The 18,707-nt window shown below is 33.9% G+C and overlaps 2 protein-coding genes across 2 annotated transcripts in view; one reads left to right on the plus strand and one right to left on the minus strand.

Annotated features, from left to right (window-relative positions):
• Positions 1-1,785: 1,785 nt before the first annotated feature.
• LOC108736018 (1-acyl-sn-glycerol-3-phosphate acyltransferase alpha-like) lies at positions 1,786-9,684 on the minus strand. Its single transcript, XM_018468279.2, has 5 exons — positions 9,147-9,684; positions 8,956-9,089; positions 7,350-7,531; positions 4,897-5,062; positions 1,786-2,535 (listed from the first exon to the last, which is right to left on the minus strand). Exons 1-5 carry the CDS (start codon positions 9,332-9,334, stop codon positions 2,366-2,368), a joined length of 840 nt encoding a protein of 279 aa, XP_018323781.1. The 5' UTR covers positions 9,335-9,684; the 3' UTR covers positions 1,786-2,365.
• A 2,465-nt stretch (positions 9,685-12,149) lies between these two features.
• Positions 12,150-18,707, plus strand: part of LOC108735993 (E3 ubiquitin-protein ligase HERC2) — a 53,309-nt gene continuing 46,751 nt past the window's right edge. Inside the window, exons 1-5 of the mRNA XM_025976452.1 lie at positions 12,150-12,496; positions 12,552-12,720; positions 12,797-13,171; positions 18,032-18,188; positions 18,250-18,420. Coding sequence (XP_025832237.1) covers positions 12,281-12,496; positions 12,552-12,720; positions 12,797-13,171; positions 18,032-18,188; positions 18,250-18,420 — 1,088 coding nt within the window. The 5' untranslated portion in view covers positions 12,150-12,280. The remainder of the gene's footprint in view (positions 12,497-12,551; positions 12,721-12,796; positions 13,172-18,031; positions 18,189-18,249; positions 18,421-18,707) is intronic.

The raw sequence follows: 18,707 nt of genomic DNA on the forward strand, positions 1-18,707 counted from the left end.
AACAAGCATTATTTACTTTTGACATTCAATCTTTTTCTGAGGAATTCGATTACTTCCCCTTTTTTTGTGGTTTAAATAACCACTTATCACTGATTATATTAAGTCTTTTATCTTAATTTATTTCGCCTACATTTCTAAACAAACAAATATCAGCATGTTTGTAAAAAGAATTGAAATATTTTAAAATGATGTGTCAAAAAATCATAGACGGCCATAGAAAACTAAGTTTTCCATCCCTCGGGAACAGCACTTTTCTTTAAATAAAAAGTACCCTATGTCCTTTTCAGTATTCCTGACAATGCTTCTACAAAATGTCATGATGATCGATCGAGTAATTAAGGTATGAAATCGACCACATAAAACTAATTTTTCCATTCCTTGGGAACAGCATTATTCTTTTGGATAAAAAGTACCCTATGTCCTTTTCTGTACTTATGATAATGTTTCTACAAAATTTCGTGTTGATCGATTGAAGAGTCAAGGCATGAAATCGACCACATAAAAGTAATTTTTCTATCCATCGGGAACAGCATTAATATTTTGGATAAAAAGTACCCCACGTCCTTTTCTGTACTCCTGATAATGTGTCTACAAAATTTCATGATGATCGATTTAGTAGTTAAGGTGTGAAATCGACACAAAACTAATTTTTTTATCCCTATAGAAAAGCATTATTTTTTTGGATAAAAAGTACCCTATGTCCTTTTCTATATCTATGACAATGTGTCTACAAAATTTCATGATGATCGTTTAAGTAATTAAGGCGTGAAATCGACCACTTAAAACTAATTTTTAAAGTGAAACTTTTATTACATCACCTCAATTTTTTCGTCCATCTATCGCATGTCGCATTACAACCGGTCGCGTAGTAGGGGTAAAAGTGAAAGGCGCTCGGCACAGCAGCCAAGGCCAATATGGCGGCGCCCATGGCTCGCATGAGCTAACCGTGTAGCAATTATATTCTCACTCATTCGTGCAAGTGCATGATAATTATATTTATAGACCATGAAACTCAAAGCGAAGATGAAATTATCGATAGAATAACTGAAGTTCAAAATGATTCAATGATTTAAATAAATATTATTCTCAGCTTTTAACATGCGTCTATCATCTGAATGACTGTATTTATAATGTATTCCGTNCAAAGCAAAGATGAAATTATCGATAGAATAACTGAAGTTCAAAATCATTTAATGATTTAAATAAATATTGTTCTCAGTTTTATTAACATGCGTCTAGCATTTATATTCTCACTTATTCGTGCAAGTGCATGACAATTATATTTATAGACCATGAAACTCAAAGCGAAGATGAAATTATCGATAGAATAACTGAAGTTCAAAATGATTCAATGATTTAAATAAATATTATTCTCAGCTTTTAACATGCGTCTATCATCTGAATGACTGTATTTATAATGTATTCCGTACTCATACGCAGATTGAAATTAAAATTTATTGCTGGATATCATGTCTACTATTGGTTTCCATTTATCATTCCCATTTTCCATCATTAAGATAAGATTAAGAACGCGATTTTAATTTTAATGCCCTAAATCGAATAATTTTTCGAAAATTTACACGTTAAATGCCTACAATCCGAAAAGTTTCACTTGCATCGTGGTTTCATAAAACCAAGTGTTTTTTTCTATCCCACGGGAACCATATTTTTTCTAGATAAAAGGTGCCCTATGTGCTTTTCTGTATCACTGACAATGATGATCGGTTAAATAGTTGATACCGGTGTCGCCCTTTTCTCCGTTCGATTTTATTTGACACACTACCATTAAAACAATTGGTTGACATTTTATTATCTTCAAATTGGTACAAAATTGGTTTGTTAATTGTATAAATCATAAATTTAAAATAATACTTACGGTAAAATAAACAATGTAAATTTAAATGTAGATAGGTAATACATATTATTCAGGTAACAAAATATGGCAACACTGATTGACAAACATTGGGGTTCCTTATTTAACGTTTTCCTACATGTACAATATAAAACATTAAAAAAGCTTAATTGTCTATGAAGTTAAATCTGATATATTAAAATTTTAACTTCAATAAATAATACATTATTTCAACATAAAATCCTGCACTGGTAAACTTTATAGAAGAACTTAAACGTTCTTGGATAATTATTTCAAGTCAAACACTAACTGGTGTAAAATTTGGTCATAGACTGATTGACATGTTATTGCGTAGTTTATTCAACAAAATTTGTTTTTTCATGGCGCAGGCGTATATAAAAGACGTATAAAAAGTGAATAAATATGATTATATAAAAGTAGTAAAATAAATAAAATTGCAATTTTGATTGAAGTACGTATATGCTAAGTATGTACCTAAATGGCGCTCGATTTTTAATTTTGTTTATTTGAAGAGTTCCAATTTACATTCCTTTTAACTTCTTCACTAGTCGAATAAAAAACTTTTTCCATTGCCAATTTAGTTTCAGCTGCCAAGTCTGTTGCTTTACTAATTGGTAACCCTTCCGTCGAGATTGGTGGTAATACTGTTACAATAACTTTACCTAAAAATAATAATAATTACATCTTTTTTTAATCGAATCCATTAGGCTATAACTTCTGGTACCTTTCATATTAACAACACAACAGCAAACAAAATGCTCAATTACAGATACAGTAAAAAAAAATAAAATAATTAATTTACCACAAGGGCTTCCTTAGGTGAAATAAAAAAAAAGTAAAAATTCTTTTGTCTTACTAAGGCTTAAATTGAAGTGTAACAATAAACATTTTACATAAAAGTAACGTCTTATCCTACCCATCACCAAAGTTGGTGGGCGAATAGTCCCTTTGACTTATGTATACCCTAGTGAATAAATAGTGTATTAGAAAATTTGTCACAATTGGAGTCAGGTGTGGGGTTGAAGATAAACGATCAGAAAACAAAATTGTAGTAAAAATGGATTGGATGATATCTGATTTAAATTGTAAAGAAGGAGGAATTGAAATAAGACACAACACTACACACAAATGTAGACTACAGAAACCTGTTAATTTATTTGAAGAGTGGGAAAAAATAAACAGAAGCATAAGAACATAACATGAAAATATTGAACAAAAATTAAATAAAAATTTCATCAAATAAGAATTTTGAAGAAAAATTAAATAAGAATTAAAGAAAAAGAAGAAAAATTGTTCCAGAACGTTTAAAGAAGATTTTGACCACTAGAATAAGAATTGAAAGAATTAAAAGAAAATACAGAGTTCAGAAGAAAAATTGAATGAGAATTAGGCAAAACTTGAAAATGAATTAAGTAATGGAAAAATTAGGGACATTCAGTGAAAAATTGAGTGAAACAGAAAATAAACTTGAATTTGAAGTTAAACAATTGGATTTACGCATGAATGAACTAAAACACAGTTATACCAGAAAAGATCGGTAACCCACATTCAGAAAAGCGGGACAGCATGACCATTATTGAAGAGACCATTGACGTGAAGCAGGGATAGACGCGTAAAATAACAGGAAAATTCATGGACATACAATAGCGACTAGACTGGACAGGCCAACAACTTTTGTCGACATACTAGTCCGAGTGCTGGAATAAGATGTCATCAAACAGATTTTGCAAACACAATACGGATTACACGAGGAGCTACATGAAAAGAACAAGAATAGATCTGAAGATATACTTTGCAGATTACTTAGTAAGGTGGATAAGAAATTTGGACTAATTAGACACGACACGTAAGAAGCGCCTGCAGGGCGCGGAAAATGCTCAAGAGCGAGTAGTCCGTATTTTAGAAAACTAGTCATCGTCAACACGTACAGCAAATCGAAAAACTGAGCTGACAATCTTTTTCTCGCGAGGTTTATAAATAGAAAACAGTGTTCGTTCTTGCTGAATGCTAGAGCTAGTAAAACAATTATAAAACCCAGAATATTGATCCAACCAAGAAAGCTTTCGTTAACCCAAAGAAGCTATTTACCGCTACTGAGAAGTGCTAGTGCACTTAGTGCTTAGTGAGAATTATGTGAATAGACAAAACTTCTTCTCATTTCTGCGTACTGGTTACGAAAGTGGAAGACAATAAAATTTTGGGTTTGGGCGTTTGCAGAAAATACTACTTTTGTCTTTGTTAAATTAACTTAACCTAATTTACAACCTACTTAAGTAAGTGAAATTTCTATATAGACGGGGTATTACGATCTTTTCTGTCACGAAAAGCGTTACGACCGCGTAGAGGGGGTAGACGGTATATCGCGTGGAGAGAGGCGGCAGCGGCGGAGAGAGGACAACGGCTGCATTAGATGGATATAATGCGCACCCGCTAGAGTCCTTGTAGCGTGTGCTGTGCTCAGCTGTTGTCTTCTTACCTCTGCTCTCCACGTGGCTGGGCATCATTGCCTCTATTTGCGGTCTGTGTAAAAATCAAATCATAATTTGCAGTAAACCTGTGAAACAAAATGTGTACTGGGACACATAGTAGAATTGAAACTTAAACGGATAAGTGGAAAAACAAATGACAACGGACAAGTGCAAAACGAATCGCAACAATATTTTTACTTGAATTTTTACAGGCAGGTTTTCAAATTGAACAAGTACATTAGCAATCCGCCCGTAAAACTGGAAGTAAAAGTTTTGTTGCGATTCATTTTTCCACTTGTCCGAGGCCATTGCTTTTTCCACTTGTCTGTTGAAGTTTCACTTCTTCTATGTGTCCCAGCACACATTTCGTTTTGTTAAGATTTGTTTAAATAAATAAAAGTTCTAGACAACTTGTCACATATATTCTTCTACCTAAAGAAACTATTTATATTGTGTACCGAAATAATTATTATGGACTTTTTAGAATAAAAATTTTGTTAACTAAACATTGTATTTGTTGTCGTGTTGATCGTAATAATCTTAAAATGAGCTAACCCGAATTAAATCGTTTTCTGTATCCATCCAAAAAATAGAAATGACTGAAAACAACAGGAACAATTGGCAATTGAGCATGAAGTGCCATATGGAATGCTCCTTTCTTAAATTCATGTATTTTGCCTGTATCATTACGTTTGCCTTCAGGATAAACCCACAACTTTATCTAAAATAAATTAACTTATAGTATATACATACTACCATTTTCAATAGTAATTAATTTAGCACAACACACAAACAATAGAAAAGCATATTTCACTTCCTACATTAAATAATCGAATAAAATAACTGTGTTCAGTCGAAACTGCCAGAATCGGATCACGATTTCGATCTTGTTGGATCACATCAGCGCGTAGTAGACAGTTCCGACAGGACACAGACCAATTTTATCTGTTGTCTTAACAGCACGTTTTAGAAAATACCACAAATGGCGCGGTATACGCCATCTGTAGTACAATGCTGCATTTTAGGATTACGTATTCTCAACAAGGTCCATTTAAATACATGGATATCTACCTGTTGAAACGAAATCCCGGCGTGATAGGCAGGTTACCATAATCGAACATGTAGTGGTGAGCTACACCGGGATTTCGTTTCAACAAGTAAATATCTATGTATTTAAATGGACCTTGTTGAGAATACATAATCCTAAAATGTAGCATTGTACTACAGATGGCGTTTACCGCGCCATTTGTTGTATTTTACATTAATGTTCGTTTTTTATTTGGAAAAACATTATTTATTACACATGCCACCCCTTATAATTAAAACAAATTTGTGTCCGAGGGCTGGTAGAATATAATAATTAAATACATATACATTTAACAAATTAAAAATGAAAAAAATATTGTACTACTTAAGGAGGTCCGTACTACTCTAGTTTCAGACGATAAATCAATATATTCATAAACGTGGTGGTGCATTGGGTAGGTTTTTGGGGTAGTTCATACATAATGCCATTTTGATGTCGGTGACCTGTTTCATTCCAATAATTTTAGAATAGTTCCCGAAAGATCCGCCAGATATGGTGGTTTGAAGTTGTAAGCACCTATCGAAACAAGTGCTCTTGGGCTAGTACAAAATAAAATTAATAGTATATGTAATACCGTTAGGAAATAACGGTAAATTTTTAATTTTATATTTAAAACCCTGATTAATAATTATAAATAGATTACAAAGTAACTCAATTATTTTTGTAGTAAACAACTAAAGAAACCTTTGGTAACATCGTGTATTGGAAATAAACAAAATCTTGCTTGAATAGCATTCAACATTGCATTTATAATTCCTTGTGATTAGGAGTTTTTTGATGAAAACCTAATAAATCACTCAAACCTTGCCAAATATCTTCCGTAAACAAAGCACAACAGCTTGACAGAAGCTGGTGCTGGTTCACTGTTGGAATGCTAGGCTAGTATATCGGTGGTCTATTGCCAGTCGATATGTTTTTTTTTTTTATTATTTATTTTTACTAATTCCTTTTTGGACGGATAAGCATAGGACTATCAGGTTACGGCAGAAGCAAGTGTTGACGTTAACATATGTTTCCTCTTGTTTGATAGTCAACCTATGACCTCTATTTTTGGCAACATTACAATACTCGAAGAATACTCCATAAATGGAACTTAGGTTGACCTAATTCTGTCTAATTACATTTAAAATCAAAAGAATTTATTTAACATACGTCACATTTATGGAATTTAACAATAGGTACCTGCAACAAATACTCCTATACGACTGCATAGATTTTTATGGTAAATGGGAGTGGGATATTCGATTTGGGTTATTTGTTCTCGTGTTCTTTATTCTGAAAGTACATCGTTAAGGCACTTTTTTTGGAAAATAAAAAATTAAATTTGTTTAGGGTGCACCGGAATTTTTTCAAAGCAATTCTACATGACATATTGATTAATACAGTAGAACCTTGATAACTTAAACCTCGATAACGTAATAACCTCCCCTCGGAGTCCAAAACCTTTATTAATTAAAATAAAAACCCTCTATAACTTAAACGAATAATTTGGGCATCGCATCTCAGTAAGCAGTGAAAAGTGGTTTGAATCGGGAGAAAGTCTTCAATGTAAAAGACGAAGAATTGCCAAATTTCCCAATTTAGAAAAATGCTTGTTTATATGGTTTAGACAGTGTAGAAATACGTAAAAACATTATTGTTAGTGGACCTATACTAAAGGAAAAAGCTGAAGAGTTTACTAAGTCACTGGAAATCTATAATTTTAAAGCTTAAACTTAAACCCTTAGTAGGTAAAAACCTGAATAACTCAAATTATTTTACGTTTCCCTTGGTCTTTATCTTACTGAGATTATACTGTAATTTATTTCAATTTTAAGGCTGTGTCTAATACTTGCAGTTTTCAACGGATCTCCTTAAATGGTATTGAAAAATTTTTATCAACCCAATATGCAAGTTTCTTATTTATAATATGATACATTACATTGTCCTTTTTGGCTTCCTCGGCTGCAACGTTAACTTGATATCGAGCGCGACTGGCGTTACTCTTGTCGACAAACACTAGCCCTCCTAACCATGCTGCTGGTCCAAATGGAAACGCATATAGTAATTCGTGCTTCGCTATAGCAGTACACCTTCTCATTATGTGCCAAATATCGAACATCCCTAATGAATATACAGATTGTTAATAGGTATTTCCCATGTGTATATTTTACATAAACTAGCGTATTAAAAACTAACACTGTAATATGAGCATGTACTTAAGTCAACGTTAAAGTGTTTCTTTTCTGACTGAAAAAATCATGAAATTAATTGAAATCTTGTTGTTTACATTCATTAAATAGGTTGAATAAACTTGTAAACTTTTTTTGATGTAAGGGGAGGAGTAAAATGCTTTTATCTGATATGTAAGCGCCTGTAGATGAAAAAATTATACGATTAGTGTGTAAATAGAAAATGGCGACAAAAAGTTTGTTACACCTGCCATCTTGAAATTGCCGTATTGCTAAACTTATAAACTCATGAAAGGCGCGTCCTAGTAAATTGTAAAGTATTAATTTAAAAGAAATACAAATTAAAAAAAAAAATTTCAATTCTTCATTAAAGAAATTGCAAGTATTTTTGTCGATGTATGTGCCTTCAATGGCGTAGAAATATCCTAATGGGCCCGAGTGCGAACTGTGTCATAGTTCCCTCCCCCCTTCTTACATTATCTGAATATATGGGTTGCTCCTGCCCCGTCGGAGGTCGGCCTTTTTCGATTTATACGCATTTTGGAGTGTACGCGGTAACAATGTATTATCAAAGAATTTTTTCAGATGTCAATAGAGCTATGAGGTTTTATAGACTTCTTCGGGTCCTGGACTCTAACGCTCTGCGCTCTTCCGCTTTAAGATCACGACGAATGCATAACTTAAATTTAAGTAGTTTTCATATGTGCATTTAATTGACTGATACTCTAGAGTCTAGAGGGTTCCACGTGAGAAAAAACTTCCTGAATAATATAAGAAAACAATTGTTTCAATCTATTCAGTCAAGTTCAGAGAGTTAGCTAAAAACTAGACGCAGACTGAAACAATTGTTACAAGTTAAATTCATAAAGCTATTTCGTGTGTTCTTGAAAGGGTTCCGAGGTAAGGTTGTGGGGGGTGGCTATTCCTGCCCATTCGACTAAAAAAATCTGTTATTTCACGTTACTGTGGCTTCCGAATGACTAAAAACTTTACATTCGGCAAATTTATCCAATCAATCATGTTGTTTTGAATAAAATAAACTTGTTAAGAGAAGGATATTTCTTTTAATAACATTTAAGTAAATAGTGAGAACGTAATAATGTAGGTACAAGCATTACCACAAAAAACTTGAAATACTTAAAATAGGATGAAATTAAACAGATGTAAAAAATAATAAATTTTGTTTTTAGTTGCTGCTAAAATTGTTACACCTAATAAGTAATTAATAATAAGCAAAGTTGTAGTACTTTATTTTTACAATAAATGGTACCTACCTACGCAAACTTTGTTGCTTATATTTAAATAAATTTTTAGTTTTGTTCATTTATATGTTTTATACAACAACATTTAACATACCTAATACATCAATTGAACTTTGATGATTACACACTATGATGCAAGCATTTTCCTTTTCTAACACTTCTTTTCCTCGAAGAACCCATTGTACACCAATTAATGGTGATATATAGCGACAAATGGCAGTTGCTAAACTAAAACAATAAAAATTATTCTTCTTAATCATTACCTGTTATTTTCTTCATACTTACAGTAAATTATGAACATTTCTGGGTTTAAACAAAAAAACTGGGATCATTACAAGGCTAACATAACCAACTAGTAAGTAATAAAGGGCAAATTTAAAATAATATTTAAAATATTGACTGCTTTCATATAAAAACGGTAACAATAGAATAAACCCTACTAGTAAAATTTTTAGATAATCTAGAAAAACCATTTTCAGTGAATGATTTTTTTAAGCACCAACAGATATTTTATCAGGATTATCATATGTTTTCATTTTTGTATTACTATAACTATACAGATAACATAAACGCACAATCATTTTGGTAGATTATATTATCGTTTATCTTGATTTAAGTAATCCTCTCAATGAATTAATAATGATAAACATAGCATTGCCGTTTGTCTATTACGTTTTACAACTTTTATTTAAAAAAACAACTGTTATAGTTTTTATTTAAAAATTCTGGAAAATAAGCACATGTCTGCACTAAATCGGTAATTTAAAATTACGTTTTTTACAGGATTTCACGTTTTGCGATTTGATCGTTGTTGTTTGTGGTTATGTTCATGTTATGTTTGTATTTAATTTATGGTTTGTATTATCGACTGATATCCCTCCTAATCATAGACATAGAGGATGGATGGACTGATCGTGAGCATGACATTGACCACTCTTTAGAATAAGAGAAAACGATCCTGCGGCCAATGTCTGTCTCTTTTCATATTTTTTTACCTCATTTATTCGAGGAGGGAAAAATCTTCAAAAGACATCCCCTAAAGATGGGTAGTGTCGAATTCGCCGAAGCTCCTACCAACTAAAATCTCTCCTCGAGTAGAGAAATCAACTCGGAGGTTTTGCATCCCAGAGAAGATTCTGTGGAAAAGGTTTCGAATAGGAAGGAAATTAAGTGTGTGAGAGGAATAATTTGGGGAAGAAGGTGATAAAATGGAGATCAACACTTCCCTCGAATAAATTGGGTGGACCCTTGCGCTAAAAAAGTTGAAATGGAAATGAGCAGCTCAGAGCAGTCGCAGGGCCTTCTAAAATGGTTTTTTGGGTTAGGTACAAAGTCAGAAAATGCCGAGATAGAAGGGTTGGGGTGACTGACACTGAGGTCTGGAGATTTACCGTGAATCTGATTGCAGCTTTAGGGAGTGAAAGTAGTCGGGTTTTTTTCAGAATTTGGGCGCTTCTAACGAACCAGACGTAGTTGTGTGCAGGCACTTTGAAGGAGTAAATTGTTGGGATGGGCGCACCCCCACATGGGAATGGCGTAAGAGCAGGTGCTCCTGATGATTGCGTTGAATTTACGGATTTTGATTTGATAGGAGATGGAGTTGTTTTTGGAAGAAGCGATTGAGAGAGATAAAGGCGCCGAGGGCCTTGACACGGGTGGTTTGGATGTGTTTCCGCCAGGTGAGCTTTATTGTGAAAAGGCTCAATTTCTCTGGGAGAAAGTTGGTGAATGGTGATAGGGGGAAGCTTTCGAGTCCTTCAGGAGAAGAAAATTGCTTTTGACTTGACCTCGTTAACGGAGAGTTTCCATTTTCGGTACCAGCTTAGGAGCAGTGGCAGAAATTTGTTAATTTTCGCGGAGCACTGGAGAATAGTTTGAGCAGCATTTATAAGGATGATGTCATTGGCGTAAAAAGCAGTGAGAATTGAGGGACTTCGGTTAGGGCTGGAAGTTGGTCGGAGCTTAGTGCTTGGAGAACGGTGGGATCGGCGGAGCAAGTGGCATTTTTTGAAACGAAGATGTTGAAAATGTTAGGAAGGAGATTGTGGGGGGACAGGGAGGTATGTAGGGTCTTGTGGGGGGGGGGTCGACCGTGAGGTTGAAGTCGAACTTTAGCAAAAAGAGAAGTGCGTTTCCTTCCGAGATCACTCTAATAATTTATTAATCCACTCTACTACTGACATCTTCGAACTGTCCATAGATAAGAGAAATATGGCAAGTTGAACTATCGTTTAAACAAAAGACTACAAGGATATATTCACAGCCGTCTCTACTACAAGCCGTGCTGAGAAAATTGGCAACAGCGCATTGCTTCATTGTGAGAGTCCCAGAGAGTCCTATTCTGCGGGTCTTGTTATTACTACACGCCCCTACATATTATGTTTAAATTTTCGTTATTACTTATTTCTTTAAGAATGGAATAAATGTGAAAAAAAACATACTGACACTAACAGTAGGAACGGAAAGTCCTCCTCGTAAATAATCAAAATAAATATCTCCAACGCAAGAGTTTATTGTTTATTATGAGCGAAACACAACAACTAATGTAACAGCTTAACTCTATGTTAATTCTCATTAATCGGGAAATCCTAGGACTCTAACAGTGTTGCCAAGTGAATCTTCAGCACGGCTTGTAACTAGGCTTGTAACTAGAGACGGCTGTGATATATTGCGTTCGAACCATAGACAAAGAGATTTTCAGAGCATTTTCTATTTAGCTATAAAAAACATACAGGCAGAAACGTGTGAGAGAGACTAACGAACGTGCGGCCATTGGTCTTTTTTTAGAATTTTGATTGGTCTACGTCAGAATCTTGCAGGAGCGGATGAATAAGGTAAAGAAGGAGGAAAAGAGACAGATATTGACAGCAAGGTCATTTTCTCTCTTTCTAGAGAGTGGTCAATTTCATAAGGGCATTAATTACCTTCAAACAAAACACATGCGAAGGTATTGATCAATAACTACATCAAAACTACAAAATTACGATTATCAAATATGTACATATATACAAATCCTCAATAAAGTTATTGGTGAACATTCTGATAGATGTAAACTTACGCTCTTAGAAAAAGATGTACGAAGGGATTAAGGGAGGACAGTATGTAGCATTCTTTCTCACACCAGGCGACACAATATAGACACAACAAAGCATTGGGATTGTTCCATGGATTACAGTGTTTTTCCTATGCAACCCATTTTACAACCGTGCGCCACTGCAAGATTGGAGTGTTGATCCCTTACGAGTATACCCACACAAATAGTTAATATACATACATAATAAATATGTATACAAAATATTCATGTTGACAATGTTGACAGTTGGGGTTGGACAATATGATAATGTAAAATCTAAAATGTCAGTTATTAATCGTATATTAATAATGTTACAATGAAACGAAATTGGTAATATTAAAACAAAATGAATGTAAAGTTAAGAGCCCAGCATCGTTTTGACCATAAGTGGCTCAAAACAGATTTGCAGTCGATTTTTCGAAAACAAGATGGATTAGATTCACTTTGGAATAGACTAATCAATGATGGTGAGGTGATTGGACCTTTTTCGGATGGTCTTCTAAACACTGCTGGCGTTGTTGCACGAAAAGGAGAATCTGGAAAATATTACTGTGGTTTGCAAGTAAATCAGGCTTCAAGAAGTTTTGAAAATTATTGTACCTGCTATAACATTGTAGGTATTAACTTGCACCTGTTGTGATGGTATATGTGGTCCTCACTTTGGTTGTAATTGCCAGCCATGTCAGAAGCTTGATCTCGAAGAGAATGACCAGGTAAAAGATGAAAAAGGTACAACTGTTACCCCTCAGTCGGTGCTAGATTTGTGGATATGGGGACCTCCACCAAGTAAGGTTTCATTGTTTTTATTCATCAAATGTGACTGATTTACGAAAATCTTTACTTAACTGAATTTCTTTTTTAGCCTACGAACAGTTAGAATCATTTACAGATATCCTTAATAAAGAACAACTTAAACTATGCTTTGAAGCTGCAAGTACTTCTCTCTCATTTCAAAGACTCCATCGAGCATTCTTAGTATTCAAGCGTTACTTTATTGCACTGAACAGGTCACCATTTTTGTCAGAAGAGGAGGGTAGTATATATAAAAGGAAGGCACATGTACACAATAAAAATAGAATATGCAGTGAGACTATGTTGTCACATTCATATCAACAACAAGCAAGTTATTTAGATCCATTAAATGTTCATTTTAATCCCATTAACGGATTAGCCAGAGTTGGTTCTAGAGCTGCTCTTAATTTTTCCTTTGCTTTCTTGAGAAGAGCATGGAGATTAGGTGAGCTTAAATCTTAATACTTTCAGACACACTTCTAGGGTGTGTAATTTGTATTTTTTTGTGTATTGCTAAGCATCAAAAATAATTTAACCAATTGTTTATACTCTAATGAAGATTAGAATGGAACTAGTAGTAGAAATTTAGTAGAGAAAAATTTGAGCAAATCTAATAAGTTCCATTCATTAAACCTTGGTTTTGTCTCCGCCGGTAATGACAGCTAAGTGAACTGCCGGCAACAGAATGACGTTAAAAAAGAACATTACAGTAAAAATTGTAGGTAGCTATTTTTTTTCAAAATTAACTGATTTTGTAGCAACTATATTATTTAANATCGCTACAGATATACTGCTACAAGTATGTCGGTGACGCGAACCCATAACATTTTCCCCTACCAAAACGTGCCCAACGTCGCTAAAGAAGTTTTCACTTCAAAAAGACGCAGTTAAGGGGTCTATGCGCTATTAAACTTTATTTTTACCAACATTGGATTTTAATTGTATCTGTGTGTTTGTTTCAGTTACTTGTTGAAATTACTATGTTGTTTTGATGCTTATCATAAACTTTTAGGACACGGTGATGCATTAGCCAGAGAAGAGCCAACAATTATAGAGTTGCTTCTAAACAAGAACATTATCGATATTGAATGTGGAGGTACCTATAGTGCTGCGATTTCGGCTAATGGTGAATTGTACACATGGGGCCGAGGGCATTATGGAAGATTGGGGCACGGTAAATCAGACGACTGCTTTTTACCAACTGTGGTTTCCGCTCTTTCTGGACAACATGTGGTCAAAGTTGCTTGCAGTTCAGGTGACGCACATACCCTTTGTGTAACAAATCAAGGGAAGATTTACAGCTGGGGCGATGGTGACTATGGAAAGTTGGGTATGTATTTGAAAATAAAAAAGAATCCTAAAAGTATATAAATATACCGCCAAACATACATCTAGTAGTACCTTAACTATTGTATATAGATGCCTCGGGTTATAGTCGCTTTAATTACGTTAAGTCATTCTAATGTATTAGTTGTTATACAGATCTTTTAGTTTCATTTTACTCGCATTCTTGTTTACAAGTGCCTTTAAATCTGCATTAATATATGACAATTCATAGATATATTGCTTTTGTGTCGTTTATGCTGCTTTGTTGTATTTGTCTAACTTTACATGTTGTTATATAGGCCGTGGCGGTTCTGATGGATCGAAAATTCCTAAATTGATTGAAGAATTACAAAATGTTGAAATAACACAAGTTTATTGCGGCACACAATTTAGTTTGGCGGTTAGTAAGGAAGGTCAAGTTTATAGTTGGGGAAAAGGCGAAGGATGGCGTTTAGGACATTCAACTGATGAACATGTTCGATTTCCTCAATTAGTAGAAAAATTGAAAGGTATGTTGAAGTGCATAAAAATTTGATCGTAGGAAATTATGTAATTTTGTTCTTTTCTTAGATAAACGTGTTAGATGCATTAGTCTTGGAATAGGACATGCTTTGGCATTGACTGATAAAGGAGAAGTTTATGGTTGGGGGAAAAATGATTTTAAGCAAATTTGTGACAATGGGCTTTATATCCAAGAGCCGATTCTTATTGAAAATTTACATGGCCAGAGAATATTCGGAGTATGTTGTGGACCATCCCAAAGTTTTGCTTGGACAGATTACAGTTGCTGGATTCCACCACTTAAATTACCATTCGTCATTGATTTAAACGAAAATACATTTAAGTAAGTCAGATGCTGTTAAAGTTAGCCAATAAACAGTGTAGATGTAATGCCTACAACCCTAATTATAAATCCTAATTAGAGCTCTATAAAAATGATAAATTAGAATTAGAATACGTTTTTTTGATCTGTGACATGCGCGAGAGGCAGACCTTGTAACCGAATAAGTATTTAGTTAACAATACGAGAGAGAAAGTGACAGAGCTGTTTGATTGTATTACCGCATATGCCACTAATTTTGTTTGTATGTTAAAGTTTATCTAGAATTATGCCATGATGTTACCACTATCGCGTGTAATTATTTTTCATAGTTTCATTAAGTGGCAATAGTTGGAAATATAATAAATAATTGTATTGTCGTTATGACTAAATAAGAGTCCACTAACTTTTAAGTTATTCAAATTTGCTGGATCACATGATGTGTTTAAAGAGCTCTAAATTACACTTTAACTTTAGATTTTTGGATCAACTGTTAGCAGTTATTTGCGAAAGGTGTCGTTCAATGCCAGGTGCTCCCATTGAACAGGAGAAAGAAATAATTGCAGTGTCCTGTTTGAAAATTCTCAGTTTACAAGTAGGCTTGATGTTAATAATAATGTGGTGCAGCATTACATTTGTATTTTTTTCAGTTACATTGTATCATTAGCAATAACGTTGATGCTAATACATTCAATTTTGGATCTGGTAGTAAACTGTTGAATAACATAAAATCCAAAGTCGTATATCTTGCTAGTACACCTGGGATAACATTAAGTGTACAGACGGTGAGCTATCGTTTTAAATATTTATGTTGCAGTTTAATAATAAATTATGTATAATTGGGTGAAATATATTTAAAAAAATATGGTTTCAACTATTAGATAAAAACAGCAAGCTTTTACAAATTTATTTTTAAAAACTCTTAGTTGTGCATCGACTATTATGCCGTTATCAAAAACACATATATATGTATTACATACTGACGCGGGAAAAATTTTGCTTGTTTTATTTCTATCACAGCTATTAATGCCGGTGGTCGAGCAGTCCCTCCGAGTTATACTCTAGTGCAAAGCTGGTGGGTAGGGTAGCCTTCTTTAAGGAATTCCGGAAATGAGTGGGTGGACGTTGATGAGAGATAGGGGAAATGAAAGAAATGTTTATCTGTGGAGAATTACTGCACCAAAATTTGCCACAATGATACAAGAAAACCAATAAGAAACTTCTTCCAATGACGGTTTATTTAAATAGTATAACTGGTCTGGGTTACTGTATCTGTACTGTATCTGTGTATGCCTCTGATGGATTTTAGTAATGGAAAAGTCCTAATATTGATGGTTCGCGACTTTAGTTTTGTTTGTTCTCATTAGCACGCCATATGTAGTTTCAAAACAAAGTGTTTTTATCTATTCATCTGATATCGATAATTACTTTGTTTAAATTAATTTATCTAATTAATTAGTTTATTTGCAAGGAATTTAATCCAAATCAGGGTTGTAAAGTTTCGAGGTAGACTTTACAATTATTTCCAACTTTAAAATCAATCTTGAAGAAGCCACACAAACGAAGATGAAGGTCTAACATCAAGAAAAACTTTACAACCCTTTTTTGGCTTGAATTCCTTCCAATGTATAGTAGAAAGGATAAAAAGGAAACTCCCTTAGTATATTTGTTTTATTATTGACTACCATACATTCTAATTTTTTTCAAAAAATTTTAGATTGCACAATCAACACTTCAAGCTGGCTGGAGCGTCTTATTGCCTACAGCTAACGAAAGAGCACAAACCTTGAGTTCCTTTTTGCCCAGTCCAGGTAAGGGTGTTCATTTTTGAATGATTTCTTTATACGCTACAGGAATAAGTTTAACCGACCATATGGAGATTCTGTTTCATGCATTTTAAATGCATGGAATATTGGTAGGCTAGTGACAATTATGATGTACGAGAGGCGGGACTTGTGCTTCCTTAGACTGATCAAACTTATGCGATACATGGCGCCTATGCAATCAGATCGTGCACGTTTTTGCCGTCTGAGGCGAAATTGAACTGCAATTGTCTAGTAAACAATATAAAGAAATTTCGTAAACAAAATAAATAATAATTCTAATAAAAATAAGAGGTTAATAACTTCTTAAAACTTTCAGTTTGGTTTAACATTGCGATACGTGATACTTTGGTACTGCACCTTGTGGAAGGGATTATTCCTAACATTTTACGTGATCGGTTAAATATGTTCTTCACTAGTGTATAAGTGTAATACTATTATAACTTCGTTTTTTCAAAATGGATAAACGATTTAGTTGTATGCTTAAAGTTTTATTTTATTAAGAATATTCCAAATTGTTAAGGTGTAGAAACCAACGCTTTGAGCTCTGGCCATCGTTTCATGTCTAATTTATTGGTGTGGAGTTTAATGGTAGATGGTGGTTTAGAAGCTGCTTTATGCGAAGCACTTCGTTCTGAAATTGTCGAATTAGCGGAAGTCGAGGAAACTTTCGAAACCCTCACCACCCAGACTTCTATTCCTCTGTTGCATCTCATCAAACAACTTATAAAGTNTGACCTAATAAGTATGTTTTGACTTTGCTGATGTTGTCACCTCTTGTAACTTAGTAATCAGAGTATTGGTGTGTAAAGCGAAAGGTCCCGGGTACGATTTCCGGCGAGGGTGTGGTAGCAATACTAATTTTTCCTCATAGTTTGGATAAAAATTAATTTATTTTTCACATTGATATTAAAATACCTTCTGTTCTTCTACTCTTTCTAATACATCTTTCTTTCTAACTTTTTCTATTCACGATATTTTTTTAACATCCTCTCATAACACCTCATCTCAGAAAGTTTCGCTGAATATTATACGCACTACACCAAAACTACTGCACCGATTTTTCTAGAACTGTGTACACTTCTGCTAAAAATTACTGGTAATAAGTGATTAAAAATTCATGATTTTCAATGCCTTATCTGCGGCTTTCTCTTCTTCTTTTTTTTTATCTGGCAAAAATTAAATCAGTAGAACCGTGCTTACGATGTATATGGTTGGTTGTGCACGTGCGAAGATATTTTCGCCAACTCTTGCATGTTTTGAACAAGGGCAGGCCTCCGTTACATATTAGTATTAGTAATTCAGTCCACTAGTTACCATAAAACTTAAATTGCAGGCGAAGATGTCGATTTGTGCAGTGATTTACTGTTGGAATCATTGGAAGCTCTGCAGATATTGCCAGTGGCTTCGTTATTTGATTGTTCCACTGTTTCGCCAGTTTGGTTGGAAGTGGCTGATCGTTCTATAAAATTTTTGCGTCAAGTTGTCACCGGGTGCGTATATATTTTTTAATTATTTTTTTTAACGTTACTGACTTATTGTATTTTTCATTAGAGATGTTGTGAGCGGCAGACAATACTGTGAGATTCCAATACAAGATCAGCACACCTCTCTTAACATATTATTGGAATTAGCTGTTCAAAAGGGAACGCTGTCCACCATCTTAGACGTTTTGTTGCTTTTGCTTAACATACATGATAAAACTATTCATTCGGACGATAACAGGTAAGGCTATGAAAATAATAATGGATGGAGGAAATAAATTCTCTCGACGTAGTAATTTTTTAGAAGTTTATTCTACCAACGTTCCAAACATTTTTAAATAGAAATAATGCTATTATATTTTACTTGGATATAGATCTTTATTTTTCTAATCTTATCTCCTTCTCCTTTTTACTTTGTATAATGTTTATACAAAATTACTTTTTCCTTAGTATGGGGATTTTGTTGCAATACTAACCTGCATAAACCGCTTCTACGTCTTCGTCATTGTAAGATGATGTAGGCTTGTA

This window comes from Agrilus planipennis, unplaced genomic scaffold (assembly GCF_000699045.2).
Source record: "Agrilus planipennis isolate EAB-ADULT unplaced genomic scaffold, Apla_2.0 scaffold75, whole genome shotgun sequence".
In the NCBI taxonomy this organism is placed as follows: domain Eukaryota; kingdom Metazoa; phylum Arthropoda; class Insecta; order Coleoptera; family Buprestidae; genus Agrilus; species Agrilus planipennis.